A 27,681-nucleotide genomic window follows, 5' to 3' on the forward strand; every position below is an offset into this window, starting at 1 on the left:
AACCCATGTGAAGGATGCACATGACTCCCTTTAGTGGCATTCCTTACGTCCACAAAGCCTGGAGGAGAGAGGAAGAGGACTGGGGAGACTGCAGAGCACTTCACAGAAAGCCAGCGTTGTGCCCACCCTGCCCTCCCCATAGGCACCACACCTTCTAGGAGAACCAATGAGTCAGAGACGAGTCGCACTGTCAGGGCTTCTTGGCTCATGTTACCCCAAACTGTGCTTCTACAAATCAAACACCAACCTGGTCTTGCCCACATGGGTCTTGATGAAATTAAAACACCCCGCCAAAAATCTAGACCAAAGAAACCAATTCACCATTTGGAACATATGACAAACTCATATTTCCTAGCTACAGTTTTGCTATTGATTTTGAAACCGGCATTGTAATACAGTTGTAGTATAGTGATTCACAGAACACAAGGAAATAAAACTTATTTACTCTAATAAAAAGGTGTACTCAAAAAAAAAAATACTGACATTATTCACAAAGTTAAAATACTATTAAGAGTACTGATTCATCTTATAAAGATTTTGCTATATTTATGCAAATGCTTGACCCCCTCTCACCCCCCCTTATCCTAAAGGTTCATGATCTGGCCATCAGAATCAAAGAAAAGCGTGCAAATTCAGATTCTCTTATGTTTCCCATCTTAGAGAAATGCCTTCCGTTTTATCAGTTCTGACTCCAAAGCAAGTCAGATCACATAATAAACTCAATTAAAAAACAAGCATATACATATGTATGTATGTATGCAGGCATGTATGTATGTATGTATAGGGCTAATAAAATTTCAATCACAGACTAACAGGTACAAGTGATTTCACTTAATTTCAGTGCTTTTTATTTAAGCCAGATGAACATACATACTCAGAAAAAGAGGAAAAAATTGCTTGAACTATTTTTGGACTCTTAAGAACAATATCCCATGCCCTTCAATAGATGAATGGATTTTAAAAATGTGGCACATATACACAATGGAATATTACTCAGCAATAAAAGATAATAAAATCATGGCATTTGCAGGTAAATGGATGGAGTTAGAGAAGTTAGCCAATCCCCCAAAACCAAATGCCAAATGTTTTCTCTGACACAAGGAGGCTGATTTACAGTGGGGTAGGGAGGGGGAGCATGGGAGGAATACATAAGCTCTAGATAGGATAGAGGAGTGGGACGGGAAGGGAGGGGACATGGGATTAGAAATGATGGTGGAATGTGATGGACATTATTATCCAAAGTACATGTACGAAGACATGAATTGGTGTGAATATACTTTGTATTGGTGTGAAAAATTGTGCTCTATATGTGTAGTAAGAATTGAAATCCATTCTGCTGTCATATATAAATTTTAAAAAATTAATTTAAAAATGTACTCTTAAAAAAACAAAAATAAATATGTTTTTAATTCAGGAAAGGAAAAAAAAAAAAAAAAGAACAAGGGCCATGACATGGCCCTTTCTAGTTTTGCCACACTTAACAGTAAGGAATTCCTAAGGTGCTATGAAAACTTACATCTATACTGTTTTTAAGCCACTTCCTCTAATAATACACTGATTTCTCAAAAATAGACACATACTAAAACAAATATTTAATAATAATCAAGACTTCCCTTAAATTTCTATCCTCTATAGTGAACACTATAACTTTACCAAATAGTATACACTTTTTCCTCTGGTCATTTTTACATTTCTCTACAATTCACATCTCTTTAAAATATAGTAACCAAAACTGGAAATGCTACTCAAAAGGGAGTAATCTATGTCAAAGGGTAAAAGGAAAAAGTTGTATCTGTGAATACCACATCCACTTAAAAATACCTGAGTATGACTTTAACTTTTTCTGTAACTACCTGCAAGTCACCCAGGACTGTGACTTTCCTCCCTCCTTATTTACACTAGCCTATCCTTCCCCATCCTACATTTATATGGTTGGGCTTTTCCCCTTTGCATATCACCTTGACCTTAATTCATTAAATTTCTTATGGTATTCATAGATCCATTTATCATGGTACTTTATAGAAATAATTAAATGTGTAATTTATAGTAATTCCTATTATGCCTTGAAATATCAGCATTATGGAAGTACATAATAACCAACACAACATACATGTAGTTTATATGTCATTCACAAAGTTATGTAGTGAAAGAGAGCTGCCACGAGGAGTGGAGACCAGCCCACAGACTCCTCCTCAGATTCCAGCAAATCACTTAGATCTTCTGCATCATTAATCTCACGGTAGTAAACTAATGTAAGAATTCTTTCTTTTTTTAATTTTAGTTGTAGGTGGACACAATACCTTTATTTCACTTATTTATCTTTATGTGGTGCTAATAATGCTTGAAATATCAGCATTATGGAAGTACATAATAACCGACAACTTACACTGTAGTTTATAATAAATGACAGAACTAAGGACACTACGGTACTGATGCCTACTGACACCTACCTCCACTGGACGATCATTCTTTACCAGCGCTAGGCGTGCCCTTTGCAAGGAGCCATCCATCAGCTTGTGAAGTCTTAAGATTAACTTTCTTAACCCCATCTGCTTCAGGGCTTTGTCTACAAAAGGCCTATAAATAGAAGTCAGACAATGTCTACTGAAGCCTGCTTCGGTGCTGTAGTCTGCCGCTCCCCAGCCCACAGACTCCTCCTCAGATTCCAGTCTCTCAAGCTTCTTGGACACACAGTCTCGTGACTGGACATGGAAACCGCTGTCTACAGACGGCCTGACTTCTGGTACCTTCGGGGGGGAGATTGGCTCTTCTTCACTTTCATCTGCACTACTTTCCAATTCCTTCAATTCTCCCTCTGTGTCCTCGCCCTCATCTTCTGGCTCATTACCTTTGGATGGTCGAGGGGAAGGGATTTCAAACACTGGCCAGCCAATGTCGGATAAATTCTTGATACCTAAAACAGTGCCCATAATCCTCAGTTTCTGGTTTAAGTCTTTTGTGATGTTTAACCACAAACAGAGTGCCTGCACCCTGTCCTGGAAGTCTTTCGCAGCATATTTTTCATAGTCCTTTTGGAGAGCCTGCAGCGATGGATAAAGTGCTTCTATATATTCCAACAGCTCCATTATCCGTTTTACCTGCTCAAATGAGACCCTCTGGCGCTGGAGGTGCTCATGGTATGTTGAGTAACCCATACTCTTTGTTCCGTGAGGAGCTTTGCACTGCCCTTCTATTGAAGTACCATTGAAACTAGCCCCATTTCTAACAAAGGCAAAGCTTCCATAATTAACCTTGAAAGTAAGGATTTCATTGATAATATCTGGGATGGCTTGACGGGCTGTATATAAAAAGAGGTCCTGGTCATTAATGGTCCGTCCTGCATGCCAGGCTTGTAGCTCTAACCAAATCAGTTCATTTGATCGGTTAAACCAAAAAGCAGAAGTATTTTCTTGTCCTCTTTGCTCCCTATCCTTCTTCTTTGAGACTGAGGTAAGCTTTAGCAGAAGTCGTAGGGTTTCAAAAAACTTTAAACGATCTGCAGGGCAGTCAGTCCTGGAAGTCTGGCGTGCGGTCCTGGCTATAGGCATGGGCACAGAAACCGGGAGCTTGGCGTTGCTACAGCCAAGGCTGAGGTAAGGCTTGTTGAGATCCACGTCTGGAATTGATTTTTTTGGCAAAGACCCACTCACTGAGTCTAACATGAATGAGCACTGTACATTTTTCTTATGATCACGCTCTGTTGTTCTAAGAGTTGCTCGGATCTTTTTATCTTGCTTATAGCTATATTCTTCCACATTCTCCACTGTTTTCCCAGTGTCTTTATGTGGAGGCTGATTTGATGCATTCATTTTTTCTATTAAAAAAAAACCAGAATATTATGTAACTCTAAAATATGAAGCTGCTCAATATTTTCAAAAATTGATATTCACATGTATTTAATGAGACCATTATTGTGGGGTGGGAAATACCAAAGGCTAAACATTTAAAGAATCAAAATATAGTTCTCTTTAAAATTCTAAAAAAAATTATATTCATTTTCCTTGATACATCATATGTGCTGTATTCTTTTAAATTCACACCTACTAACTAAAACTACTTGTTTACCTCTGCACTACAAAATGCAGTTATCAAAGCATTTCATCAAATTTCTTTAAGCTATCACCTTCAATGTAAGTAAAAACAAATGCCATGGGAGAGCTGACAGAACCTAAATTCAAAAACATTCAATTCCTGCCTTTGTCATGAGCAAATCACTTAGATCTTCTGCATCATTAATCTCACTGTAGTAAACTAATGTAAGAATTCTTTCTTTTTTTAATTTTAGTTGTAGGTGGACACAATACCTTTATTTCACTTATTTATCTTTATGTGGTGCTAAGAATCAAACCCAGTGCCTCACATATGCTAGGCAAGTGCTCAACAACTGAGCAACAAACCTAGCCCCTGACAAAAGATAAGCAAAAATATTAACTTTAGTTTATTTAATTCCTTATTTCTTCTTTGCCACTAACAAATAAGTGATAACATGTTAAGACTCATAAATTAATTCAATATAATCTGTCCAGTCTTTAGTACTGGCATACAATCATTCAAAATTAATGCAAACAAAGTAACTCACATATTTCCTTCAGATAACTGTAAAAGTTTTAATAATTCCAAGTTTTGGAATTCACTGTATATTCTTCCTACAAAGAAACAGAATGATATACACAGTGTTGTGCTATGAGGATTGGAAGTGGAGATTAATGAGCTTAGTTTCTAACATACTAAAACTGAGGGTACTGTGAGACAGTCAGGTACAGATGTCTCTAGGTAACTAAAATACAGGTGTTAGGCTCAGGGAAGAAATCCAAAGATATGAATCTATAGAATACAGAGATATACTTTAACAGCAGGACATTATGAAAGAACAATCAGGAAAAGTATGACGAAGAGAGGTAATGAGGACATAGAACAAAAGGTTGTATTAACTAGTATGTGCATCCCAAGAAAACAGCTTTGGGTTAAAGAAAATAAAATCATATATAACAAAAAACAATTTTATTAGAGTTTAGGATTAAAAAAACTTAGAAAATTAATGTGGTATAAAGCATTACTGATAATAGCCACAAAATGTTTGTATAAAGTTTATAATTTGAAAGTAATAGAGAAGAGTGAAAAAGAATTATTTTCCTTATATAATTGTGCTTGCTCTTCCATGATTTAAAGGTCCTAAGTGAAACAGAATTAATCAAAAATTTCTGGAATGACATTAATAATTCCAGAAGACTAGCCAAATCTATGCTATATTTATAAAGTTGCAGACCATGAAAATACTTAGTCTAAATCTTTATGGCAACAATCAAAAGGACCAAAGCAAGGTCATAATTTAACTTTTTGGCACTGATATAATCTCATTTTAGCAGGCCTAAAAAACTAATTTTGTAGGTCATACGTATATACACAAGTCTTGTTAAGTTTACCATACAAGATTATAGAATTTTTAAAAATCTATATTTACATAAAGTAGTAATTAAATATTAGGATATACAATCCATTGTGTATAAGGAAAAGCAAACTAGGAAAGAAGGCAAAGGGAGACAGAAACACTTATTTTTTTCCCCAAAACACAAAACACATTTGCTTTGAAGAGTATATACAAAATAGAAATTCATAATCTAAGTTTAAATAATAATGCAATTTAAACTTAGTATAAACTACAGTACAAATAAATGTGCCAGTATGTATCCATCAGTCTACCCCAGCAGTAGCTACATTTTGCAAATATATTTATGATGGTACAAGTAAACAGAAGAGTACTTTCTAGTGTTTAATGACCAAACAGACCTTTACAAAATCATAAAGGACTTATCAATTTAAAGGAGATTTGAGAAAAACACTAGAGTGTTACAAAAACATCTATAGGTTTAGACTCAAATTTCCCTAAACACTGTACATTTTGTGTTAAACCATTAACATCACTGATGAACTTTTAGTATACCTCAAAGCCCGTTATGATGGACAGGTTAATTTTTTTCAGTGTTCTACTAATACTAAATCCCCCTGTAATTAACAAAAAGTCAATGCAAACAGAGCTTCTGCAAAGGAAAATGGGTCACAAGTACAGAAGTCAGAGACACAGAATGTTCTATGTTGCAAGTTTTAGTTACAGGACTACAAAACTAGTTCCCAACAGCTTAAGGCAAGTAAAACACCTATCTCCCAAGTGGCTTTAAAATACAATTTCTGTAGTATAACAAAAGCAAACTCTGAATACTTTTTGCATTTGGAAAATCACCAATAGTTCCTGACAAATCAGAAGAATATGAAAAACTTATAAAAAGAACTTTATAGTTAAAATGAAAGCAGCCAATGACAAGCAGTATGGTTCATATGTTTAAAGACATTAGACAACTGAATTTCCACCATTCATGCACACCTAGAAATGGCTCTGCAGAATATGTGTAAACCATTAACATCACTGATGAACTTTTATTATACCCCAAAGCCCATTACTGATGGACCATATATGTGTTGTCTAAAATTTAAAACACTGGCCTTATCTCCTCTCAAGTGAGAAAGCATAAACAGTTACACATGATGTTTCCCTGAAAATATGAAATGATCATTAGAGCAAGGATATCCTCAGATATCACACAAGTATTCCCTTCAATTAATAAGTTTATTGCTTCTGCCTGCACTAGAAGAAAGTCCACACTGTATCCCTTGAGAAGTAGTGGTAATAGCCCTTCCACTCCCTCAAGCCTTCCAGTTGTAAAGACATAGCTTTAAGCCCTGGTCCTCAGTTTCTCACTCTATAAAATAGGGGAACTGTGTCCTCAATTCCTTTTCTAAAATATCATGAACCAACAAGTAAAGAAAAAGAGGATATACTACCAGCATCTTTTCATCTTATCTATACAAATCAAATATTTATTTATTAACTAATATGGATTCCGTAGTGGCTACTTCACTGGTATCTATTTTAGATAAGAAAAGTGGGTAAATTTCTTTGAGAAAATGAACAAGGATTGATTTTCAGAATGACAAATTATAAATAGCAAGCTATTTGTTTCCAAAAGGGTAAGAATGACAAGTAGTTAACAACCTACTGCAAATAAAGTTTTTAAACAGTTTAAAAAATCACCTTCTATGGGAAAATCATCATCTGTATGAAAGAAAAGACTCCTGGCTGTTTGGGAATTGCTCTCTGGATAAGAATGCACTCAAGTGGAAGTACAATGACCCACCACTCTTACCTCCCTTTCCTCTTGAAGAGCTCCAAGGGGTATGCAGAGGGAACAAGCCATGAGAGATCACATACTGAAGAAATCTGTATGGAAAGGAAACTGGCCAAAGAGAAAGAAAGAACCCACTAAGGAAAAGGAGAGACAAGGATGAGCTTGAGGTCAACAGGGAAAAGCTTCTCAGATGAGATAAGGAATAAAATTATGGTCTTGCACGGTAATAGGTGGATGAGTTTCACTTATTACCGTGGAATCTGTTTTAGGGCAAGTGGTTTTCTAAATTTAACAGAGAAACCAAAACCCTAAGTTTTCAGTGATATAAGGTTCCAGGCCATATGTGAGACACAAGGAGGCCCAGCTCTGCATGGTTCAATTCACCTACCTCCAAAAAGAGCAGCGGGGACCAGACAGGAGGAAGTGGAAACAAAAAACACTCTCAACTTCTAGGAATACTAACTGGATTTTGGATCCTACCAAACAGAAAAGTGGAAGACACTTAAGTGGCCTGAGCTCCCTTCCAGCTCTAAAATTTCTAAAAGTAGAAAACAGGTTCCATCCAAGGTTACAAGGTGCAGGATACCATATAGTGGCTCCATAGCAACAGAGAGAGCCCTACAGCACTATAGGTCACTGGTAGATGGCAGAGCTCTCAGGTGGTCTAAGGAATTCAGGGAAGGAAAGCCTGGCTATCTCTCCATGAATTCTTGATACACCATTTCTGGATGGACAGAATCTAAAAATTTCAACTTAAAGAGATTAAAAGAATAAGAAAGGGCCATCAATCTTATACTTGGTCATCTTGGGTTAGCACACGGGAAAACACTTGGCCTCTTTCACATCTTCAAATGCCTCACATCACTGACTTTAACCAATAACTCAGGACAAACCTTTCTACCTCTAGATAATTATTTGTCTCCTCTATTAACAATATTGCTAATGGTAACAATACAAAAATTAAGAAAATTTAAAAGCAGCATTAAATTCAAATTTAAAATAAAGGGAATTACTAATCTTATTTTGTTATTATTGTTGTTGTTGTTTTTAGCTATAGGTAGACACAATACCTTTATTTTATTTTTATGTGGTGCTGAGGATCAAACCTAGGTGAGCGCTCTTCCTCTGAGCCACAACCTCAGCCCCTAATCTTATTGTTGAAAGTATCAACCAACAGCTACATATCATATAAATAGTATATACTAATATATAATATACATATCTTAACAATATTATATACCATTATATAAATATTATATGCAGTGCCCTTTCATGTTTATCTTTTTAAGTATAAGACTCACCTTTCAAATAAGATCGACTAATTGGCCTCCCTACATTATTCCTCTGGTGTTTGGCTGACATTCGTTTCATCTGTCGAGGAGTGCTGGGAGGAGAGGTGCCATACGGATGTTCTGTGTTTGCTTCATCAGAAAAGTCCTCAGGATCAGATTCAGGACTCTTGCAAGCTGAATCTCCCAATGTGTACGCTTGCCTGTGAAAGACAGTAGGGAGAGAAAATACTGAGTAATATGTCAAGTGACCTCAAACTCAACTGATTTCAATCTTTAAAGAACCCCTTAAAATGCTATGTGTATGTCTCCTCAGCATTATAATCCTTCTCTATTTCCACCTGTGAAAACTCAGTGAGACCTTCTTTCACTCAAAGGGATCAATGACTGTGACTGCTGCTGCTCTGGTGTGAACAACAGAGAGCACAACATGGGACAACTGAGATGCTACCTCTGATATTTCCAGAGCTCTTTCTGACTTTAATGAAGTTTAAAACTAAAAACTTACAAATTAAGGGAAAAAACAGCAAAGGACTAGAAGATACAAATCAGAAAAAGAACTAAAAATGGACTTAAGAGCTAGCTACTGACAAGCTCAATTGATGAGTGGGCAAGTTCAGTCCTGCTCTCAACTCAGAACCTTGCTCCTCTCTCTGAAGGGCAAAGACAGAATAGGGAGCAATAAAGGAATACTTTATGGCCCATGCAGCAAAGAACAGAGCACAGACACAGTGTGACAGGTCCATTTTTCTAAGTTATCTGAAAGAACTACATCTATACAACATAATATAAGCCCTGACACCACGGAGCCCCTTAGAAATGGTTAAGATAGTTAATTTTACATTATATGTATTTTAACACAATAAAAAATGGGGGGGGGGAAGACAGTGCAAAGCTGAGTTCAGGTGGGAATGTGGGGGAAAAAGGAATTCACTTCTCTTCACCTACAAAATGCAATCCCTTATTAACTTGTTCTCTGAAAATATTGCCTATCAATTCTTTACCCCCAGCCAATTTCTCAAATGGTATGACTATTTTGATAACATTCTAGTTTTGCAAAACTAGCAAAGTAAAATTTAATCAAACGGCAAACACACTTCAAGACAGCAAACTGGAAGGAATTCATCACAAAATTCTTTCCAAGTGAGTATCATCATGGTTTACCTCATTATGAATATTCTTTATAAAATACAGTTCAACTATATTCAGTGTACAGTTTTCTTTCTGGCAACTTACGTCCTGATATAAAATCCAAGTTAATTCAAAATCATAAGGAAAAAGAAAAACCACTCTAAGGTCATCATCTTACCATAATAATAACAATACCATTACTAAACTAAACAAAAACTCAAAACATAGGTTACCTTTTGAAAAATAGAAATTCTGCAGAATTATACCAATTTACAGTATTAAATTATATTTTTAACAACCCTGAGCTGTCACACACTGATTTTTCAATGATGTACTTTTATCAGCCACTCTAGATACAGTGTGAGCACACCTGCCTGCTCCCAACTGTGCACACAGTAAGATATGCAAGTCAAACGGCCTGAAAGTCAACTAAAACAATGAGAAAATCTGTTTCTTTAGGCAAGCTATATTTACTATTTAAGTCTCATAAAGACATACAACAAATAGTACAACTTAGAGATTAACTTGGAATATTTTTATATACATTTCTTTTGTTTACTATAAAATAGTTGATTTAGATGATTAAAGAACATGGTTATAAATGTTAAGATCATTTCTTCTTCATTTGTTTTAGTGGTTAATTAAATGATAAACAGCATAGGCTTTGTGGACCTATGAATGGACTTAGATTCAAATACTGGCTCTGCTGCCAACTACCTATGTGGGCCTTGAACAAATTTAAAACCTCTTCCTTGCACATTTATGTCAGGAGCTGCCACACAAGAGCTGAACACCCCCTAGCTTTGAGTGATGGAAATGTGGAGACTGGCTTCCCTGCACACAGAAGCAGGTGGATACCATAGAGATGGAGAGCAGAGGAGCAAAGCTTTGGGAGTGGGCATTACCCAATGGAGTAGGTTTGCCTTCTTGTTCCTTGGTAATACTACCCCTTACCTTTTTTGGATGGCATTTTCCATGGAACCTCCCTTTCTGTGCCCCCTATATAAAAATAAAGAATTCAGTTGGCTCTCTCTCTCTTTCCAATGGACCCCTAAGATCATGGGAGCCGTCCCGGATTTTGAAAGTGCATGCATGCTTTCTTCACCATTTTCTCAGTTATTGATGTAGTCAGATTTTGTGAACCCAGCATAGGTCACCAGCCCAGTTAGATGGTGATACATTTACAAAATAAAAATAATAAATATTTAGACTCTATTTCTGTGCATTCACCTACTCCACACTGAGAAAGAAGTGCACAAAGAATATAGAACTGAAAACCATTTTAATGTCTTTTAAATTCTTTCAAACACAGCAATATAAGGATTTTGTTTTACTTAATTTCCCCAGTAATACATTTAAAATAAATATTATAGAAAATGATTTTGCATTTTATTATTTATGTGCCACCAATACTGTCCAGCGTAATGCTCACAGATTTCAATGCTTTTCTACAACAACATATTTCATACATTAAAATGGAAATCACTAGAAAACCATACCACAAACATTTGGTCAATTAAATTCATCAAAGCTAGGCAGCATGGAGTAGTGGGATAAATAGAAAAATGGAGTCAGCTATGAAATAGCAAACAAAAACTCATTCAGAACATGCCCTCTGCAGTCATGGGATGCCAAGTCCCAGCTCTCCTGCATGGATAAAGCACACACTTCTAAATTTTTCCAAGACCAGTAAGGAGACTAATTTAAAATTAGTCTACAATCTGAAAAGCTTTAGGAAATTTACTTATGAAGCATTTTTTGTTTTGTTTTGTTTAAGAATCAAACCAAATAATGGGAATAAAGGACTATGCAAAATATAAAATGGTCTCTTTTACCAGTGTCTAGCAGTTGTGTGTAGATGAATAAATTCAATTAGTGTAAAATAAAGCGAAACAGGGTCTTTTGAAGAGGGACTAACAATGTCAAACCTCAGTGATACAGATGGTAAGCCCCCTGACCTGAGGACAGTCATGACATAAAAGAAATATGTACCCTCATCTGATCTACATAAAATAGAATTGAATCCTGTGTTTTAAGCAGCTAAAGAGCCTAAGAAAGCAAATTTAATAAAAAGACAATTCTCATGAGATTTTAAATTAGGGAAACAGGAAGAGATTTGTGTTGAACTGTCTTCAACTGTGGACAAATTATTTCCCCACACATGAAAAAAATTCACTTGGCTGCACTCCCCAAATAAAAGTAGAAGAATAAATCCTTGTAATAGAATTCTACAGAATCTGACAATCTATTGTTTCCAAATCTGTCATCTATAACAAAACAAAAAGTCTTAGTCTTTATACCTTCACAAGGATACAATAAACAACTACTGACTTCAAAGTATTTCCAAATTACTTAACTATTCTAACAGCAGACATTAAAGAATCCCATTGAAATGAAGATGAATACTGTCATAAACAACATGAAATGTAACACACTTCATATTCCCTTTTTCATTATGCATCAGAAAAAATGAATTAGGAAAGATGTCATGTGGTGCTCCAAGGTACCACACTTAAAATTAACATGAATTTTATGGCAGGTATCACATGATGGTAAAGCTATGCATTTTGTACTTCCTTAGGATTTACTTAGCCAAAATGGTATTCACCCTGGTCAGAAATGTTACTGGTTTACAGTCCAACCAAGTAATTTAGTAACTCAATTACCTGTCAGAACAAAATTCAACGTTATTTAAAATAAATGTTTAAAAGTCAAACATCCAGTAAATAAATTCATGTCTGCTATCCTATCAAAAATCACTAAAGGAAGAGTCAATACTAGAAATGACTCAAATGGAACTTACTAGAGAGGAAAATATACCTGAATGAAAAACACTCTAGTCAGAATAACTGTAAATTAGACACAGCAGAAGAAAAGATCAGTACATGAAGACATGGTAACTGAAACTCTCCAAAATGAATCAGAGAGAAAAAGATTGGGGGAGGAGGGAGCAGAGTCTCAATATCCCACTGGACAATATTAAAACAATCTAACATTTCCATTACTAGAGTCCAAAATTAGAGAAGACACAGAAAAAATAATTAAAGAAATAAGGACTGAAAACTTCAAATATAAAGTTCACAGATCCAGCAAGCCCATGAACTCCAAGCAGGAGAACTATTAAACTACGAGTTTTTCATTACCCACATCATAAACAAATTGCTGAAAATCAGTGAAAAATCTTCAACGCAGCGAAGAAAGGCAACTTATGTTTGGTAGCCTTAGCTTAGAAGTAATATAGTATAGGGAAGATACCAAGCAATAGTTTGTAACTTTTTAAAAAAAAAATTGTACACAAAATCTAGGAAAATAAATACAGGAGGTAAGTTCAAAAGAACTTGCATCATTTCAATTAACCATACACATCAGTGGTTAGCTGACTGGTTTGGAAGGTTCACGTGGATGCCAATTACTCTGGATGAGAAAAGTGGTACAAGGTCTACTTTTTGCCTTATTTGTGTTTAAAAACATTCAAATGTGAAATGTCTTTCTGGTACTAAACTTCTGACAGTCACAAAAAGAAATGGCTCACTCTTTCAACATATAACCCTGCTAAGTACTACCCACTTTACACCAGAATCTGGTCAAAGAAAAGTATGTCTTGAACTCAATCCAAGAAAGTCTGGATAGTTTTTAATGAAAAATGCATGGAAAGAAGATAAAAATTCAAGTAACTGGGGTTAAACAGTTCTACTCTAACATATTAGGTAAAGCACAATAAAGCCTGAAACAGCTCATTTGTAAAATGCAGTTAGGTTACACAAGTTCAAACACATATGTCATTCTGCAAAAGCCCATAAGTTTTTTTTTTAACTTCATTAAGTTATTCAGTAATGACTTCAGAAATAAAAAAAGTATTTTATTCGTTTAAGAAGGGCAGTACTCATCTTTTTTTCACCACCAACTGTTCTTCAGCACATAGTAATTAAAGGGAAATTTCTGCCACTGGGAAACAGAGGAGAGGTCTGGGCAGAGTGGTTGACTTTAGGTTTCTTTTTTTTAAGAATCTGTAGAGTTTACTTGGCCTGCATCATAATTCAAAGGTATCTGAGTTTGAAAGTACATGGTTGGTTCCTATTTCTTCAAGACCCAATTTATTAATAAGTTAGTTGATTTTGAAAGACTACATCTGAACATTCATCAGCTAACCTCCACATGAACTGTCAAACCTCTGCTTACCAAGCATTCACTCTGTAACTTCTGCACTAATTCCAGCACAAGGCCTTTGCAAACCTTGCTGGTCTCCCATTATTTATCAGGATAGATGCTCAGACATTTTGTGTTTTAACTAAAATTCACCTTTTTTTTTTTAACAAAAATAGATTTTTTAAAGTATATGGTTTATAAGGGCTGGGGTTGTGGCTCAGCAGTAGAGAGTTGGTCTAGCACAGGCGAGGCCCTGGGTTCCATCCTCAGCACCATATAAAAATAAATTAATTACTTAAAGATATTGTATCCAACTGCAACTAAAAATAAATAAATATTTTTTTTTAAAAGTATATGGTTTATGGTTTTCTTCATCTCTCCTCAACTACAAATGAAGCTCCAAACAGACAGGAACACATATGTATTCCTTATCACCATCTCTCCAGCGCCCACAAAAGTCCCTGGTAACAGTATATGCTCAACACTTCTTTTTTTTTTTCTTTGTTTTATTAGTTGCTCAAAACATTACAATGACCTTGACATATCATATATCATACATTTGATTCAAATGGGGTATGAATTCTTATTTTTCCCACATGTACAGATTGCAGGATCACATTGGTTATACAGCCACGTTTATACATATTGCCATACTAGTGTCTGTTGTATTCTGCTGCCCTTCCTATCCCCTTCCTATCCTCCCCTCCCCTCCCTTCCCATTGTCTCTCTCTACCCCATCTACTGTAACACATTTCTTTTTTTCCCTTCCCCCTCACATCCTCTTATATGTAATTTTGTATAACAATGAGGGTCTCCTTCCACCTTCCGTGCAATTCCCCTTCTCTCTCCCATTCCCTCCCACCTCTTGTCCCTGTTTAATGGTAATCTAGGTTGGTTCCACAGTCTAACTATTGTGAATTGTGCTGCTATGAACATTGATGTAGCTGTATCCCTGTAGTACGCTCTTTTTAGGTCTTTTGGGAATAGTCCAAGAAGGGGAATAGCTGGATCGAATGGTGGTTCCATTCCCAGCTTTCCAAGGAATCTCCATACTGCTTTCCAAATTGGCCGCACCAATTTGCAGTCCCACCAGCAATGTACAAGTGTACCCTTTTCCCCACATCCTTGCCAGCACTTGTTATTTGACTTCATAATGGCTGCCATTCTTACTGGAGTGAGATGGTATCTTAGAGTGGTTTTAATTTGCATTTCTCTGATTGCTAGAGATGGTGAGCATTTTTTCATGTATTTGTTGATTGATTTCAACAACTTCTTACAATTGAATTCCTGAGTTTAGTAGTTTTATCTGTGATAGATTTTTAAATTACATTAGAATACGATTATTTTTCATTATTTTTATAAATAATAAAAATTTTTAAAAAGCTTCAAGTATTAAAGATTGTTGACTTCTGGCAATACTGTTGCTTAAGCAATACTGAAACCCTGAATGCCAACAAGACTATCTATGGTAGCAATTAGGTATGGTGTAGACAATAATGATTTTGGAAGACAAATGGTTTGAGTCAGATTAACATGGACTGAAATCCCCATACCCCTGCATTTAGGAATAAGAACAAAAGTTTTCATGTTTTAAACAAATTATTATGTATTTTCTTGCAAACACTTTTCATTTAGAAGTCTTCTGATCCAATGCCACTGAGAACTTGTATTTGGCCAGTTAATTAAAATATGTATATTAAAAGCATTAAAAATTAAACATACAAATAGAAAAAAATGAATATACTGTGGTGGCTATGACTTTGATGGCCTTTGATGAAACTGGCCTTTTGGTAGTCACATTTTTATATAATCACCTTCTCTAGAATTTGGAATGACCCTGTGACTGGTTTAACCAATGGAATGTAGCAAAAATGAAAGTGGGCCAGTTTTGAACCTAAACCTTAATGAGGCCTCCTTTGTACTCTAGGGGAAACTAGCCAGGAGGTAAGAGGCCCAACCCAGCCACGTGGAGGCTGCAGGAAGTAGAGGGCTAGGTCAAAGTCAGGCTTCTTCAGATCTTCAGTTGTCCCTGTCCCAACAACACACACAACAAGCAGAAAAACCACTCAATACAATGATAGGTAATAAATGGTTTTTATATTAAACTGTGATAAGGTTTGTTAAACTATAATAGATAACTGCTACACATAAAAAACTTTAAACACTTTGTTTTCATTTTAAACCCATGAAAGGGTTTTAAGTGATCATCACTTTGATGCGAGCCACAGCCTTGTCTTTTAGTGTAGGTCCTTTGAAGAAGTGATGAGCCCACTTCATGGCATGTTAGATGTACAATGCATCATTTACAACTTCCCCTTCGTATTTCTTTAAAATAGAACAAGAATGTAAAGACTCTGGAGCAGTTTTTCAGGATTTTCATGATTTTTACTCTTCAACTTTGAACAGCTCTCATATATACCTAATTTTTTTTTTTTTTACAACTTTTTTTGCATGTGACTCACCTATATTAAGATTTTGTAGGGCTGGGGCTGTAGCTCAGTGGTAGAGTGCCTGCCTTGCATGTGTGAGGCACTGGGTTCAATCCTCAGCACCACATAAAAATAAGTAAAGATATTATGGCCATCTACAATTAAAAATTTAAAAAAAAAAAGATTTTTGTAAAGCGTTTCAAATTAGTTAATGTGGAAACTATGGTCCTACTTTGCACACACATTTCAGATCTGTTTAACAGTATACAGAATCACGAAATTACAACTAAAAAGTAGAATAAAACTAAATAGATTAAGAGCAAATCAGGAACTCTTGATAAGCATATAATTCAAGTGATGGGAACATAAAATCATGGGTGTTCTAGGGAGCAACCCACTAACTATGAACATGAGTCGGTATATTTTATAGAAGAAATGTCCTGGATAGAATCAGATCTTGGAAAACTAGACATGAACATATCTTCTAGCATAAATCTTTTGATTCACTGATAGATTTATACAATGTATATTTTATCAGTCCTACACTAGGTAGAATAAAAAAGAATGCATGAAGACAGAAAACTATATATATATATATATATATATACACACACACACACACACACACACATACATATATACACACACACATATAAATGGATATACACATGGAATTTGTGTATATAAAATATATATATATATATACACACACACACACATATGATGACAAATCACCCCATATGGATAACCTTTACTCATTAGTATAAATAAAAATAAGCTGTATAAAAATATTTTAGATGCTTTCATAAATTCTAAAATGAAATACAATATAACACAATGCTTTAAAGACTTAATACTAATTATCTTCACTCCTGATTAAATAGAAGCCTCTTCAAAAAGTAGAACAAAAAATAAAAAGGGAAAGAGAAGCTTTAGGCATGTAAATACACATGAGTTGTGTTATACATGAAAAGATAAAAGTAATTATTGTTATACCTGTAATTCTAATGTATACAGTTGAGTACTTAAAAAATGGACAAAGAATTTGGACAGTATCAGGTATATGCTAGAAATCTAAAAACAAAAATGTTTTTTACCAGACCTAGTAACTACAAAAATTGTGTGAATATGTCAATATCTTCATCCAAAGCTCTGAGAATAATTACCACATCATATGTGTACATAAGAAAACAATCAAAATTGCTCAGACCTCTTTGGAGACGCAGCTGCTTTTACAGGGCAATGCAGCGGGGAGCAAAGGGAAGGATGTCCCTGAAGTACAAGTGAATGTCACTGTGTAACACTGTGGACACATTCTGCAATGAAATGCCAACCAAAAATAATCAAAGGAAAGCAACATAAAATAAAAGTGATGGTTCTTTCAAAGCTTGTTTTAGGGTTAACTAAACAGAACTCTGGAGTGAAGATAGGGATATTCAGAAGATAAGAACTGTCAAAGATGGGAAGAAAAAACAAACAAGGGATTATGACAAGGGCATATAAAGAGAAACAAGAAAAATGTTTAGAACTTTAAAGATGGCAAAAATAATGAATTATGATTTCCTCCTACCCATTCTCTTTCTTACAAATGAGAACATTAAAAAAAATTCTTATTCAAAGCCAATTTTGTTTGTGGAAAAACATTTCATATCATGTATTACTTCCCTGGCATTCTTAGAAATAAAATAACTATAGAGCCATTTCCTCAGGAAAAAGATGAGCTGCCTGTATCTCCTGAGCTCAAGCTTCCTTATCTTAAAATTTGAATTGTAAAATTAACTAACTGTAAATGTGCCCCACAACACATATCATATGCTTAAAACATGACCTCCAACTGTTGGAAGAACAAGTCAAGGACATGTAAGCATGTGAGATAGCCTCTTTCAGTTTTCAGTGAAGCAAAATGAAAAGAAGTGAGGGACAGATAAGGAGAATTTGGACATTGAAGCTCACTTCTGCTTTGCATTAGTTCAAACCTGAGGGCCAGTTTTGGTTTCTAATACCATTCTCCAGTAAGAGAGAATTTTAGAGAAATGGTTGATTCTAGGACTGGGACAAGAAAGGTACACATAAGCCTGGAGCATCTCAGAGATCGCAAGTGAGAAGGAACACAGTAGCTCAATGAAAGAGCATCCATTTGGCCCAGGCCAGAAAAATCTAAGCAACAAAGTCCATGGGGCAGTACAGAGTTACAAACATGAATCCAGGAGTCCACATCAACAGTTACAGGACAAACCAATAAACAGATGACAGAAGAGACAAATCTCCTATTCAGAAAAAAAGTCAAATTACTTAGGTAGATACTTCCCTCTCAAAGAGATGGAGCTTAATTCTCCCCCCAAGTGTAGGCTGCACTTTTAGTGACTTATTGCCAAAGGATGTGCAGAGATGAAGAAAAAATAACTTTCCAGTAGAGAAATAAACCAACTCTCCATCAGCCAGGTGGTCAGGGTTAACATCATCAGTGATGAGTCATGGTGACAACACATGCTCCTGATACATATGTTGAGAAAAGCCCTCCACCCCTGTGGACTTCCTCCCCCAAACCCATAATCTAGCCAAACCAAGAGAAAAATACCAGACAAACTCAAATTGAGGGATATTCTACAAAATACCTAACCAGTACACAAATGGTTGAAGTCATCAAACACAAAAGAAAACCTGAGAAACTAAGAACAAACAGAAAGCTAGGGAGACAATCTGGTATCCTGGAAGGGACCTAGAAACAAGAAAAGAATATCAGGAGAAAACAAATGAAATCCAAACAGAGTACCAAGCCACATAATAATGTGTCAATACTGGCTTATCAGTTATAATAGACGTATACAGAAATGTAACACTAATGAACAGATAAAAATGGGCATAGAATACATGGCAAATCTCTGTACTAGTTTTTCAACTGTCTAAATCTAAAACTATTTTAAAATTAAAAGTTTATTTTAAAATTAACTACATTAATTGGAACAGTGCCATGACAAATCTGAATAAATTCAGTGTTACAAAACAGGTATATAGAATAAAAGACAAAACTAAACCAAAACTGTAAAGATTAATTATAAAATTAAACAGTTTTTATTAGAGCATTATAGTTACACGTAATAGTCGGATTCACCATGACAAACTCGTATACATGCATGGAATTCAATTTCAGTTCATGATCCCCTCGTTTCCCTCCCCTCCCCCCCTTCTCCTTCCTCTACTAGACTTCCTTTCCCTTATCTATTTATATTTTATTGATTCTTTTACTTAAACATAAAGATAAAATTCTCTGTGGTATGTTTATATATGTACATAATGAGATTTTTAAAAATAAAATAAATGACAGCGGAATGCATTACAATTCTTATTACATGTATATAGCATAGTTTTTCATATCTCTGGTTGTATATAAAGTATGTTGACACCAATTCATGTCTTCATACATGTACTTTGGATGATGATGTCTATCACATTCCACTGTCCTTGCTAACCCCCTGCCCCCTCCCTTCCCCTCCCACCCCTCTACCCTATCTAGAATTCATCTATTCTTCCCATGTTCCCCCTCCCTACCCCACTATGAGTCAGCCTCCTTGTATCAGAGAAAACATTTCGACATTTGTTTTGAGGGGATTGGCTAACTTCACTTAGCATTACCTTCTCCAACTCCATCAATTTACCTGCAAATGCCATGATTTTATTCTTTTATTGCTGAGTAAAATTCCATTGTGTATATATGCCACATTTTTTTTTATCCATTTATCACTGAAGAGCATCTAGGTTGGCTCCACAGTTTAGCTACTGTGAATTGTGCTGCCATAAACATTGATCTGGCTGTATCCCTAAAGTATGCTGTTTTTAAGTCTTTTGGGTATAATGTCCCTGTAGTATACTGTTTTTAAGTCTTTGGGGTATAAATGGAGAATATGGGTAGAGGGTCAAATGGTGGTTCCATTACCAGATTTCCAAGGAAATCTCCTAACTGCTCTCCATATTGGCTGCACCAATTGCAGTCCCACCAGCAATGTATGAGTGTACCTTTCCCCCCACATCCTCGCCAACACTTATTGTTTTTTGTCTTCATAATAGCTGCCATTCTGACTGGAGTGAGATGATATCTTAAGAATAGTTTTGATTTGCATTTCTCTAATTGCTAGATATGATGAACATTTTTTCTTATATTTATTGATTGATTGTATATCCTCTTCTGAGAAGTGTCTGTTCAGGTCCTTGGCCCATTTGTTGATTGGGTTATTTGGGTTTTTTTGGTGCTTAGCTTTTTGAGTTCTTGCTCTATCTGATGTGTGAGGGGTAAAAATTTGCTCCCAGGATATAGGCTCTCTGTTCACCTCACAGATTGCTTCTTTTGCTGAGAAAAAAACTTTTTAGTTTGATTCCATCCCATTTATTGATTCTTGGTTTTAATTCTTGTGTTATAGGAGTCTTATTAAGGAAGTTAGGGCCTAATCCCAAATGATGAAGATTAGGGTCTACTTTTTCTTCTATTAGACACAGAGTCTCTGGTTTAATTCCTAGGTCCTTGATCCACTTTCAGTTGAGTTTTGTGCATGGTGAGAGAGAGAGGTTTAATTTCATTTTGTTGCATATGGATTTCCAGTTTTCCCAGCACCATTTGTTGAAGATGCTATCTTTTCTTCAATGCATGTTTTGGCACCTTTGTTTAATATAAGTGGGTTAAAACACTAGAAAAACTAAGGATAACAGGAACATATCTCAACATCATAAAGGCTATCTACACTAAGCCTCAGGCCCACATCATTCTAAATGGATAAAAATTAAAGGCATTACCTCTAAAAACTGGAACAAGACAGGGATGCCCTCTTTCACCACTTCTGTTCAACATAGTTCCTGAAACACTGCCAGAGCAATTAGATGAAAGAAATTAAAGGGATATGTATAGGAAAAAAAGAACTTAAATTAGCACTATTTGCTGATGATATAATTCTATACCTAGAAGACCCATAATGTGATTTTATCAAGAATACACTCTGCATGGCCTCCCCTTTCCCAGCCCCCCACTGTCTCCTGATCTCCCTCCAAACTGTTGATCTTCCCTTCATCTTTATTATATCCTATCCTTCTCTTCCCTTTCCTTTATTTCACTCTAGTTTCTGCATATGAGAGAAAACATACGACCTTTGAGTTTCTGAGTTTGTCTTATTTCATTTAACATGATATTCTCCATTTCCATCCATTTGCCATTAAATGCCATAATTTCATTCTTCTTTATGATTGAGTAAGAACTCCATCGTGTATATATACAATTTCTTAATCCATTCTTCTATATTTAAACACCTGGGTTGATTCCATAATTTATTATGGAATTGTATGCTATAAACATTGAGGTGACTATTGTTATAGTACACCAATTTTAGATCTTTCAGGAAACTACCAAGGAGTGAGACAGCTGAGTCAAATAGTGGTCCCATCAAAGTTTTCTAAGGAATCTCCATACTGCTTTCCAGATTGGCTGCACGAATTTGCAGCCCTATCAGCAATGTATGAGTGTGCCTTTTCCCCCACATACTCACCAAAACTTATTGTTGCCTGTATTCTTAATAGCTGCCATCTGAGTGAGATGAAATCTTAGCTTTGATTTGTATTTCTCTAATTCCTAGAGATGTTGAACATTTTTTCATATATTTGTTGATCCATTGTATATCTTCTTCTGAGAAATGTCTGCTCAACTCCTTAGCCCATTTATTGATTGGGTTGTTTGGTATTTTTGTTGTTGTTTTTTGTTTTGTGTGTTTTTTTTGGTGTTAAATTTTTGACTTCTCTATATATCCTGGAGATTAGTGCTCTATCTGACATGTATGTGGCAAAACTTTGCTTCTGAAGTATAGGTTCTCTATTCACCTCATTTATTGTTTCTTTTGTTGAGAAGATTTTAGTTTGCATCCATCCCATTTATTTATTCATTCTTGATTTTATTTCTTGCATTTTAGGAGTCTTGTTAAGGAAGTTGGGGCCTAATCCGACATGATGAACATTTGGGCCTACTTTTTCTTTTATTAGGCGTAGGAATCTCTGGTCTAATTTCTAAGTCCTTGATCCACTTTTAGTTTTGTGCATAGTGAGAGATAGGGGTTTAGTTTCATTTTGCTGCACATGGATTTCCATTTTCTCAGCACAATTTATTGAAGAGGCTATCTTTTCTCCAATATGTGTTTTGGCAACTTTGTCTAATATGAAATAACTGAATTTATGTGAGTTTGTCTCTGTGTCTTCTATTCTGTACCATTGGTCTATGTGTCTATTTTGGTGCCAATACCATGTCATTTTTGTTACTATAGCTTTGTAGTATAAAGTCTGATATTGTGATGCCTCCTGATTCACTCTTCTTGCTAAGAATTGCTTTGGCTATTCTCAGTCTCTTATTTTTCCAATTGAATTTCATGATTGATTTTTCTATAAGGAATGACGCTGGGATTTTAACTGGAATTGCATTGAATCTGTATAAAGCTTTTGGCAGTATGGCCATTTTGACAATATTAATTCTGTCTATCCAGGAGCATAGAAGATATTTCCATCTTCTAAGGTCTTCTTCAATTTCTTTCTTTAGTGTTCTGAAGTTTTCATTGTAGAGGTCTTTCACCTCTTTTGTTAAATTGATTTCCAAGTATTTTTTTTTTTGAGGCTATTGTAAATGGGGTAGTTTTCTTAATTTCTCTTTCATAGGATATATATCACTGATATATAGAAACACATTTGATTTTGGGGTATTGATTTTATATCCTGCTACTTTGCTGAATTCATTAATTCTACAAATTTTCTAGTGGAATTTTTTGTATCCTCTAAGTGTACAGAATCATGTCATTAGCAAATAATGATAATTTGAGTTCTTCTTTTCCTATGTGTATCCCTTTTTTTCATCTAATTGCCTGGCTAGAGTTTCAAGAACTATGCTGAATAGAAGTGGTGGAAGAAGGAATCCCTGTCTTGTTCCAGTTTCTAGAGGGAATGCTTCCAACTGTAATCCATTTAGAATAATGATGTACTTGGGTTTAACATATATAGCCTTTACAATGTTGAGGTATGTTCCTACTAACCCTAGTTTTTCTAGCGTTTTGAACATAAAAGGGTACTATATTTTGTCAAATGCTTTCTCTGCATCAATTGATGCAATCATGTGATTCTTTAAGTTACTGACGTGATGAATTACATTTATTGATTTCTGTATGTTTAATCAACCTTGCATACCTGGAAAAAAACCCACTTAATCATGGTCTGCTATTTTTTAAAATATGTTTTTGTATGCGATTTGCCAGAATTTATTGAGAATCTCTGCATCTGTGTTCATCAGGGATATTGGTCTGGAATTTTCTTTCCTTGATGAGTCTCTGTCTGGTTTTGGTGTCAGTTTGAAAGGGTTCTCCCGTGTTCTATTACAAGAAATAACATAAGAAGTATTAATTCTTCTTTGTAGGTCTTGTAGAATTTGGCTGAGAATCCATCTGGTCTGGGCTTTTTTTGGTTGGTAGGTATTTGATAGCATCTTCTACTTGCTTGCCTTAAATTGTTCTGTTTAAATTGTGTATGTCCTGCTGGTTCAATATGGGTATATCATATGCCTCTAGAAATTTGTCAGTGTCTTCGAGGTTTTCTATTTACTGGAGTATGAATTTTCAAAACAGTTTGTAATTGTTTTCTGTATTTCAAAAGCGTCTGTTGTGACATATCCTTTTTCATTTCAGATTTTAGTGATTTGTCTCTTTTCACTAGGGTAACAAAGGGTTTGTCAATTTTACTTATTTTTTCAAAGAACCAGCTTTTTATTTTGTCAATTTTTTGAAATGTTTCTTTTGTTTCAATTTCATTGATTTCAGCCCTGATTTTAATTATTTCCTATCTTCTATTACTTTTGGTGTTGGTTTGTTCTTCTTTTTCTAGATCTTTGAGACGCAATATCAGATTGTTTATTTGTTGGCTTTTTCTTCTTTTTAGTGAATGAGCTTAATGCAATGAACTTTCCTCTTAAGAGCACTGCCTTCACAGTATCCCAGAGATTTTGATATGTTATATCACAGTTTTCATTTATCTCTAAGAATTTTTTATCTCCTCCCTAATGTCTCCTGTTATCCATACATCATTCAATAGCACAATTTTTAGTCTCCAGGTGTTGCAGTAGCTTCTATGTTCTGTTTTATCATTGATTTATAATTTCATTCTATTATGGTCAGATAGAATACAGGGTAGCATCTCTTTTTTTTTTTTTTTTTGGTATTTGCTAAAACTTGTTTTGTGGCATAATATATGGTCTATTTTGGAGAAGGATCCATATACTGCTAAGAAAAAAGTGTATTTACTCATTTATGGATGGAAAATTCTATATGTCAGTTAAGTTTAAATTACTGGTTGTTTTATTGAATTCTATAGTTTGTTTAGTTTATGTTTGGAAGATCTATCCAGTGTTGAAAGAGGTGTGTTAAAGTCACCCAGTATTATTGTGTTGTGGTCTATTTGATTCTTGATGTTGAGAGGGGTTTGTTTAATATACATAGATGCCCCATTGTCTGGGGCATACATATTTTCAATTGTTATGTCTTGTTGATGTATGGTTCCCTTGAGCAGTATGAAATGTCCTTCTTTGTCCCTTTTTACTAACTTTAGTTTGAAGTCCACATTATCTGATATGAGGATGGAAACCCCTGATTGTTTACATGGTCCATGTGAGTGACATGTTTTTTCCCATCCTTTCACCTTCAGTCTGTGGATGTCTTTTCCTATGAGATGGAGTCTCTTGAAGGCAGCATATTGTTGGGTCTTTTTTTTTAATCCAATCTGTCTGTCTGTGTCTTTTAATTTATGAGTTTAGACCATTCACTTTCTGGGTTATTACTGAAATACATTTTGTATTCCTGGTCATTGTGGTTTATTTTTGGTTTTTAACTTGACTTGGTTTCTCCTTTGATTGGCCTTTCCTTTAGTGTAATTCCTCCCTTTCCAGATTTTCATTGTTGTTTTTCATTTCCTCATCATGGAATTATTTGCCAAGAAAGTTCTGAAGTGCAGGCTTTCTCACTGTAAATTCTTTTAACTTTTGTTTATCATGGAAGGTTTTATTTCATCAAATCTGAAGTTTAACTTTGTTGGATATAATAAGATTCTTGGTTGGCATTACTTTCTTTCAGAGCTTGGTATATGTTGTTCCAGGATCTCCATACTTTGAGGGTCTGGGTTGGAAAATCTGCTGAGATCCAAATTGGTCTTCCCTATATTACATTATCTGATTCCTCTCCCTTGGTCTTCTATTCTTATTCTGTATGCTAGGCGTTTTCATTATACTGTGTCTTGGTATAGATCTATTATAAGTTTGTACATTTGGTGTCCTGTAAGCCTCTTGTATTTGATTTTCCAATTCATTCTTCATGTTTGGGAAATTTTCTGAAATTATTTCATTGGAGAGATTGTACATTCCTTTGGTTTAAATCTCTGTGCCTTCCTCTATCCTGATAAATTTTTAATTTGGTCTTTTGATATTATCCCATATTCTTGGATGTTCTGTTCATGGTTTCTTACCACCTTCACTGTGTGTTCAACTTTACTTTCAAGGTTGTATATTTTGTCTTCAGTGTCTGAGGTTCTGTCTTCCAAATGATCTAGTGTATTGGTGATGCTTTCTATTGAGTATTTTTATTTGATTTATTGTTTCCTTCATTTCAAAGATTTCTTTTTTTTTTTCCAGAAACTCACTCTCTTTCTTGAAGTAATCTTTTGCTACATGTATTTGTTCTCATCTCTTTATTGGAGTGATCAATTTTTACCTGTATTTGCTCTTATGTCATTTTTTAATTCACATATCATTTTAATTATGTACCTTCTGAACTCCTTCTCTGACATTTCATCTACTGTTCTGTAATTGGATCCTATTGTTGTAGAATCTTGGTTTGTTTGGGGCACTTTCCTCCCTTGTTTTTTCATGTTGTCTATGTGTCTTCCTCTCTTGCAGTGCAGATCTGAGGTATTGCTGTTTCCACCCTATAATCTTGTAGCGTACCTGCAGGTTACCAATACCTCACCTTTAAATGGGAGATCAATGTTTACAGGATCCAATGCAACCAATATGCAGCCATAAATCTACTAGCTTCTACTTAGACATTTACAGTTTTGTCGCTATGAACAGAAATGATGAATTCGGTTATCTTCTACCATATAGCCAATAGGTTTGCATAAGGGTTTACAGTTTCTAATGATGGACAGATGGTGGGGGGTAGGATATGATGTTTATGAGGTAGGATGTGAGAATACAGAGGCATTAGAGTATAGGATAAGTGAAAGGGGAATCAAAAGAAGTTGGATGTTAGAAGGAGAAAAGAGAAAGAGAGGCGACCCCATGCAAGGCTCCCTGTTGCCTCTGCAACAGGATGGTATTTGTTAGCACATCTAGTAGGGATACCTCTGGTGCAACTGGGCCCCAGGGACCTTGGTGATGGTCTTCCAGGTCCTGGTTGTTGTCCCTAGATGGAAGTGGCAACGTCTCTGGTTGGTGGCAGCAGTAGCGTCAAGAGTGTAGGTATCCTGATGTTGAGTTTCCAGGCTCCAGTGGTGTCCCATGATGAAAGCTGCCCCAACTAAAGATGGCGTAGGTGGCAGCGGAGGTGACCCAAGATGGCAGTGGAGGTGTTCCAAGATGGAAGCAACCGTTGTCAGAGATAGGGCTGGAAGGATGGACTATGCAATGGCGTTGGGCAGCCTATTCAGTGATGGTGCATTGTGTTGTGCAGTGCTGCAATGGGCAGCTGCCTCGTGGCCCTGCCCATTGTTCCACATGGTGGAGACTGCCATGTGGGAAGGGCTTTGGTGTCCTTTAGTGTCCCAAGATGGAGGTTTGGGTGGAGCCACTCATTGGGAACTGCAGCACGGTGTTCTTCTCTGCACTGGGAGTGGTGTTCTGCTCCAGGCTCCAGAGAGGCTGTCATGAGGTCACATCCTTAGTTTTTTGAGGAATCTGCATACTGCTTTCCAGAGTAGTTGTACTAGTCTACAGTCCCACCAACAGTGTACAAGTACCCTGTTCCCCCACAACCTGACCAGCATTTATTCTGTTTAAAATCTTGATCGCTGCCAATCCGAGTAAAAGGAAATCTTAATGCAGTTTTGATTTGCACTTCCTAGACTACTAGAGACATTGAACACTTTTTCATATATTTGTTGGTCATTTGTGTTTCTTCTTTTGAGAAGTTTCTGTTTAGTTCTTTTGCCCATTTATTCATTGGGTTATTTATTTGTGAAGTATTAAGTTTTTTGAGTTCTTTATATTTTTGGACATTAATCACAGCAGGAGCAGCAGACTGACATACTACACCTGCCATCCCAGTAGAAACAAGAGGCCACTGAAGGGTGTTAAGTAAGAGAGGGACACATGTGAGCCTATCATCCTCTTCAAAGGACCTACCCCTATCACCAGCCCTAGTAGACAGGCATACAGATACAACTTCCTAACACTACTCTGATTTTTTTCCCACAGGAGGCTTTTCAACTACAGCCATGTGTCACTTAACAATG

General features: G+C 35.7%; 1 protein-coding gene across 5 annotated transcripts in view; it reads right to left on the reverse strand.

The window, feature by feature from the left end:
• Nucleotides 1–27,681, reverse strand: part of Map3k4 (mitogen-activated protein kinase kinase kinase 4) — a 104,594-nt gene that overhangs the window by 53,518 nt on the left and 23,395 nt on the right. For all 5 annotated transcript variants that reach the window (XM_027939451.2, XM_027939448.2, XM_027939450.2 and 2 more), the window contains exons 2-3: nt 8,483–8,673; nt 2,451–3,814 (exon numbers count right to left, since the gene is read on the reverse strand). In XM_027939451.2, the coding sequence (XP_027795252.2) occupies nt 2,451–3,814; nt 8,483–8,673 (1,555 nt within the window). The remainder of the gene's footprint in view (nt 1–2,450; nt 3,815–8,482; nt 8,674–27,681) is intronic.

Source organism: Marmota flaviventris, chromosome 6 (genome assembly GCF_047511675.1).
Source record: "Marmota flaviventris isolate mMarFla1 chromosome 6, mMarFla1.hap1, whole genome shotgun sequence".
Taxonomy (NCBI): domain Eukaryota; kingdom Metazoa; phylum Chordata; class Mammalia; order Rodentia; family Sciuridae; genus Marmota; species Marmota flaviventris.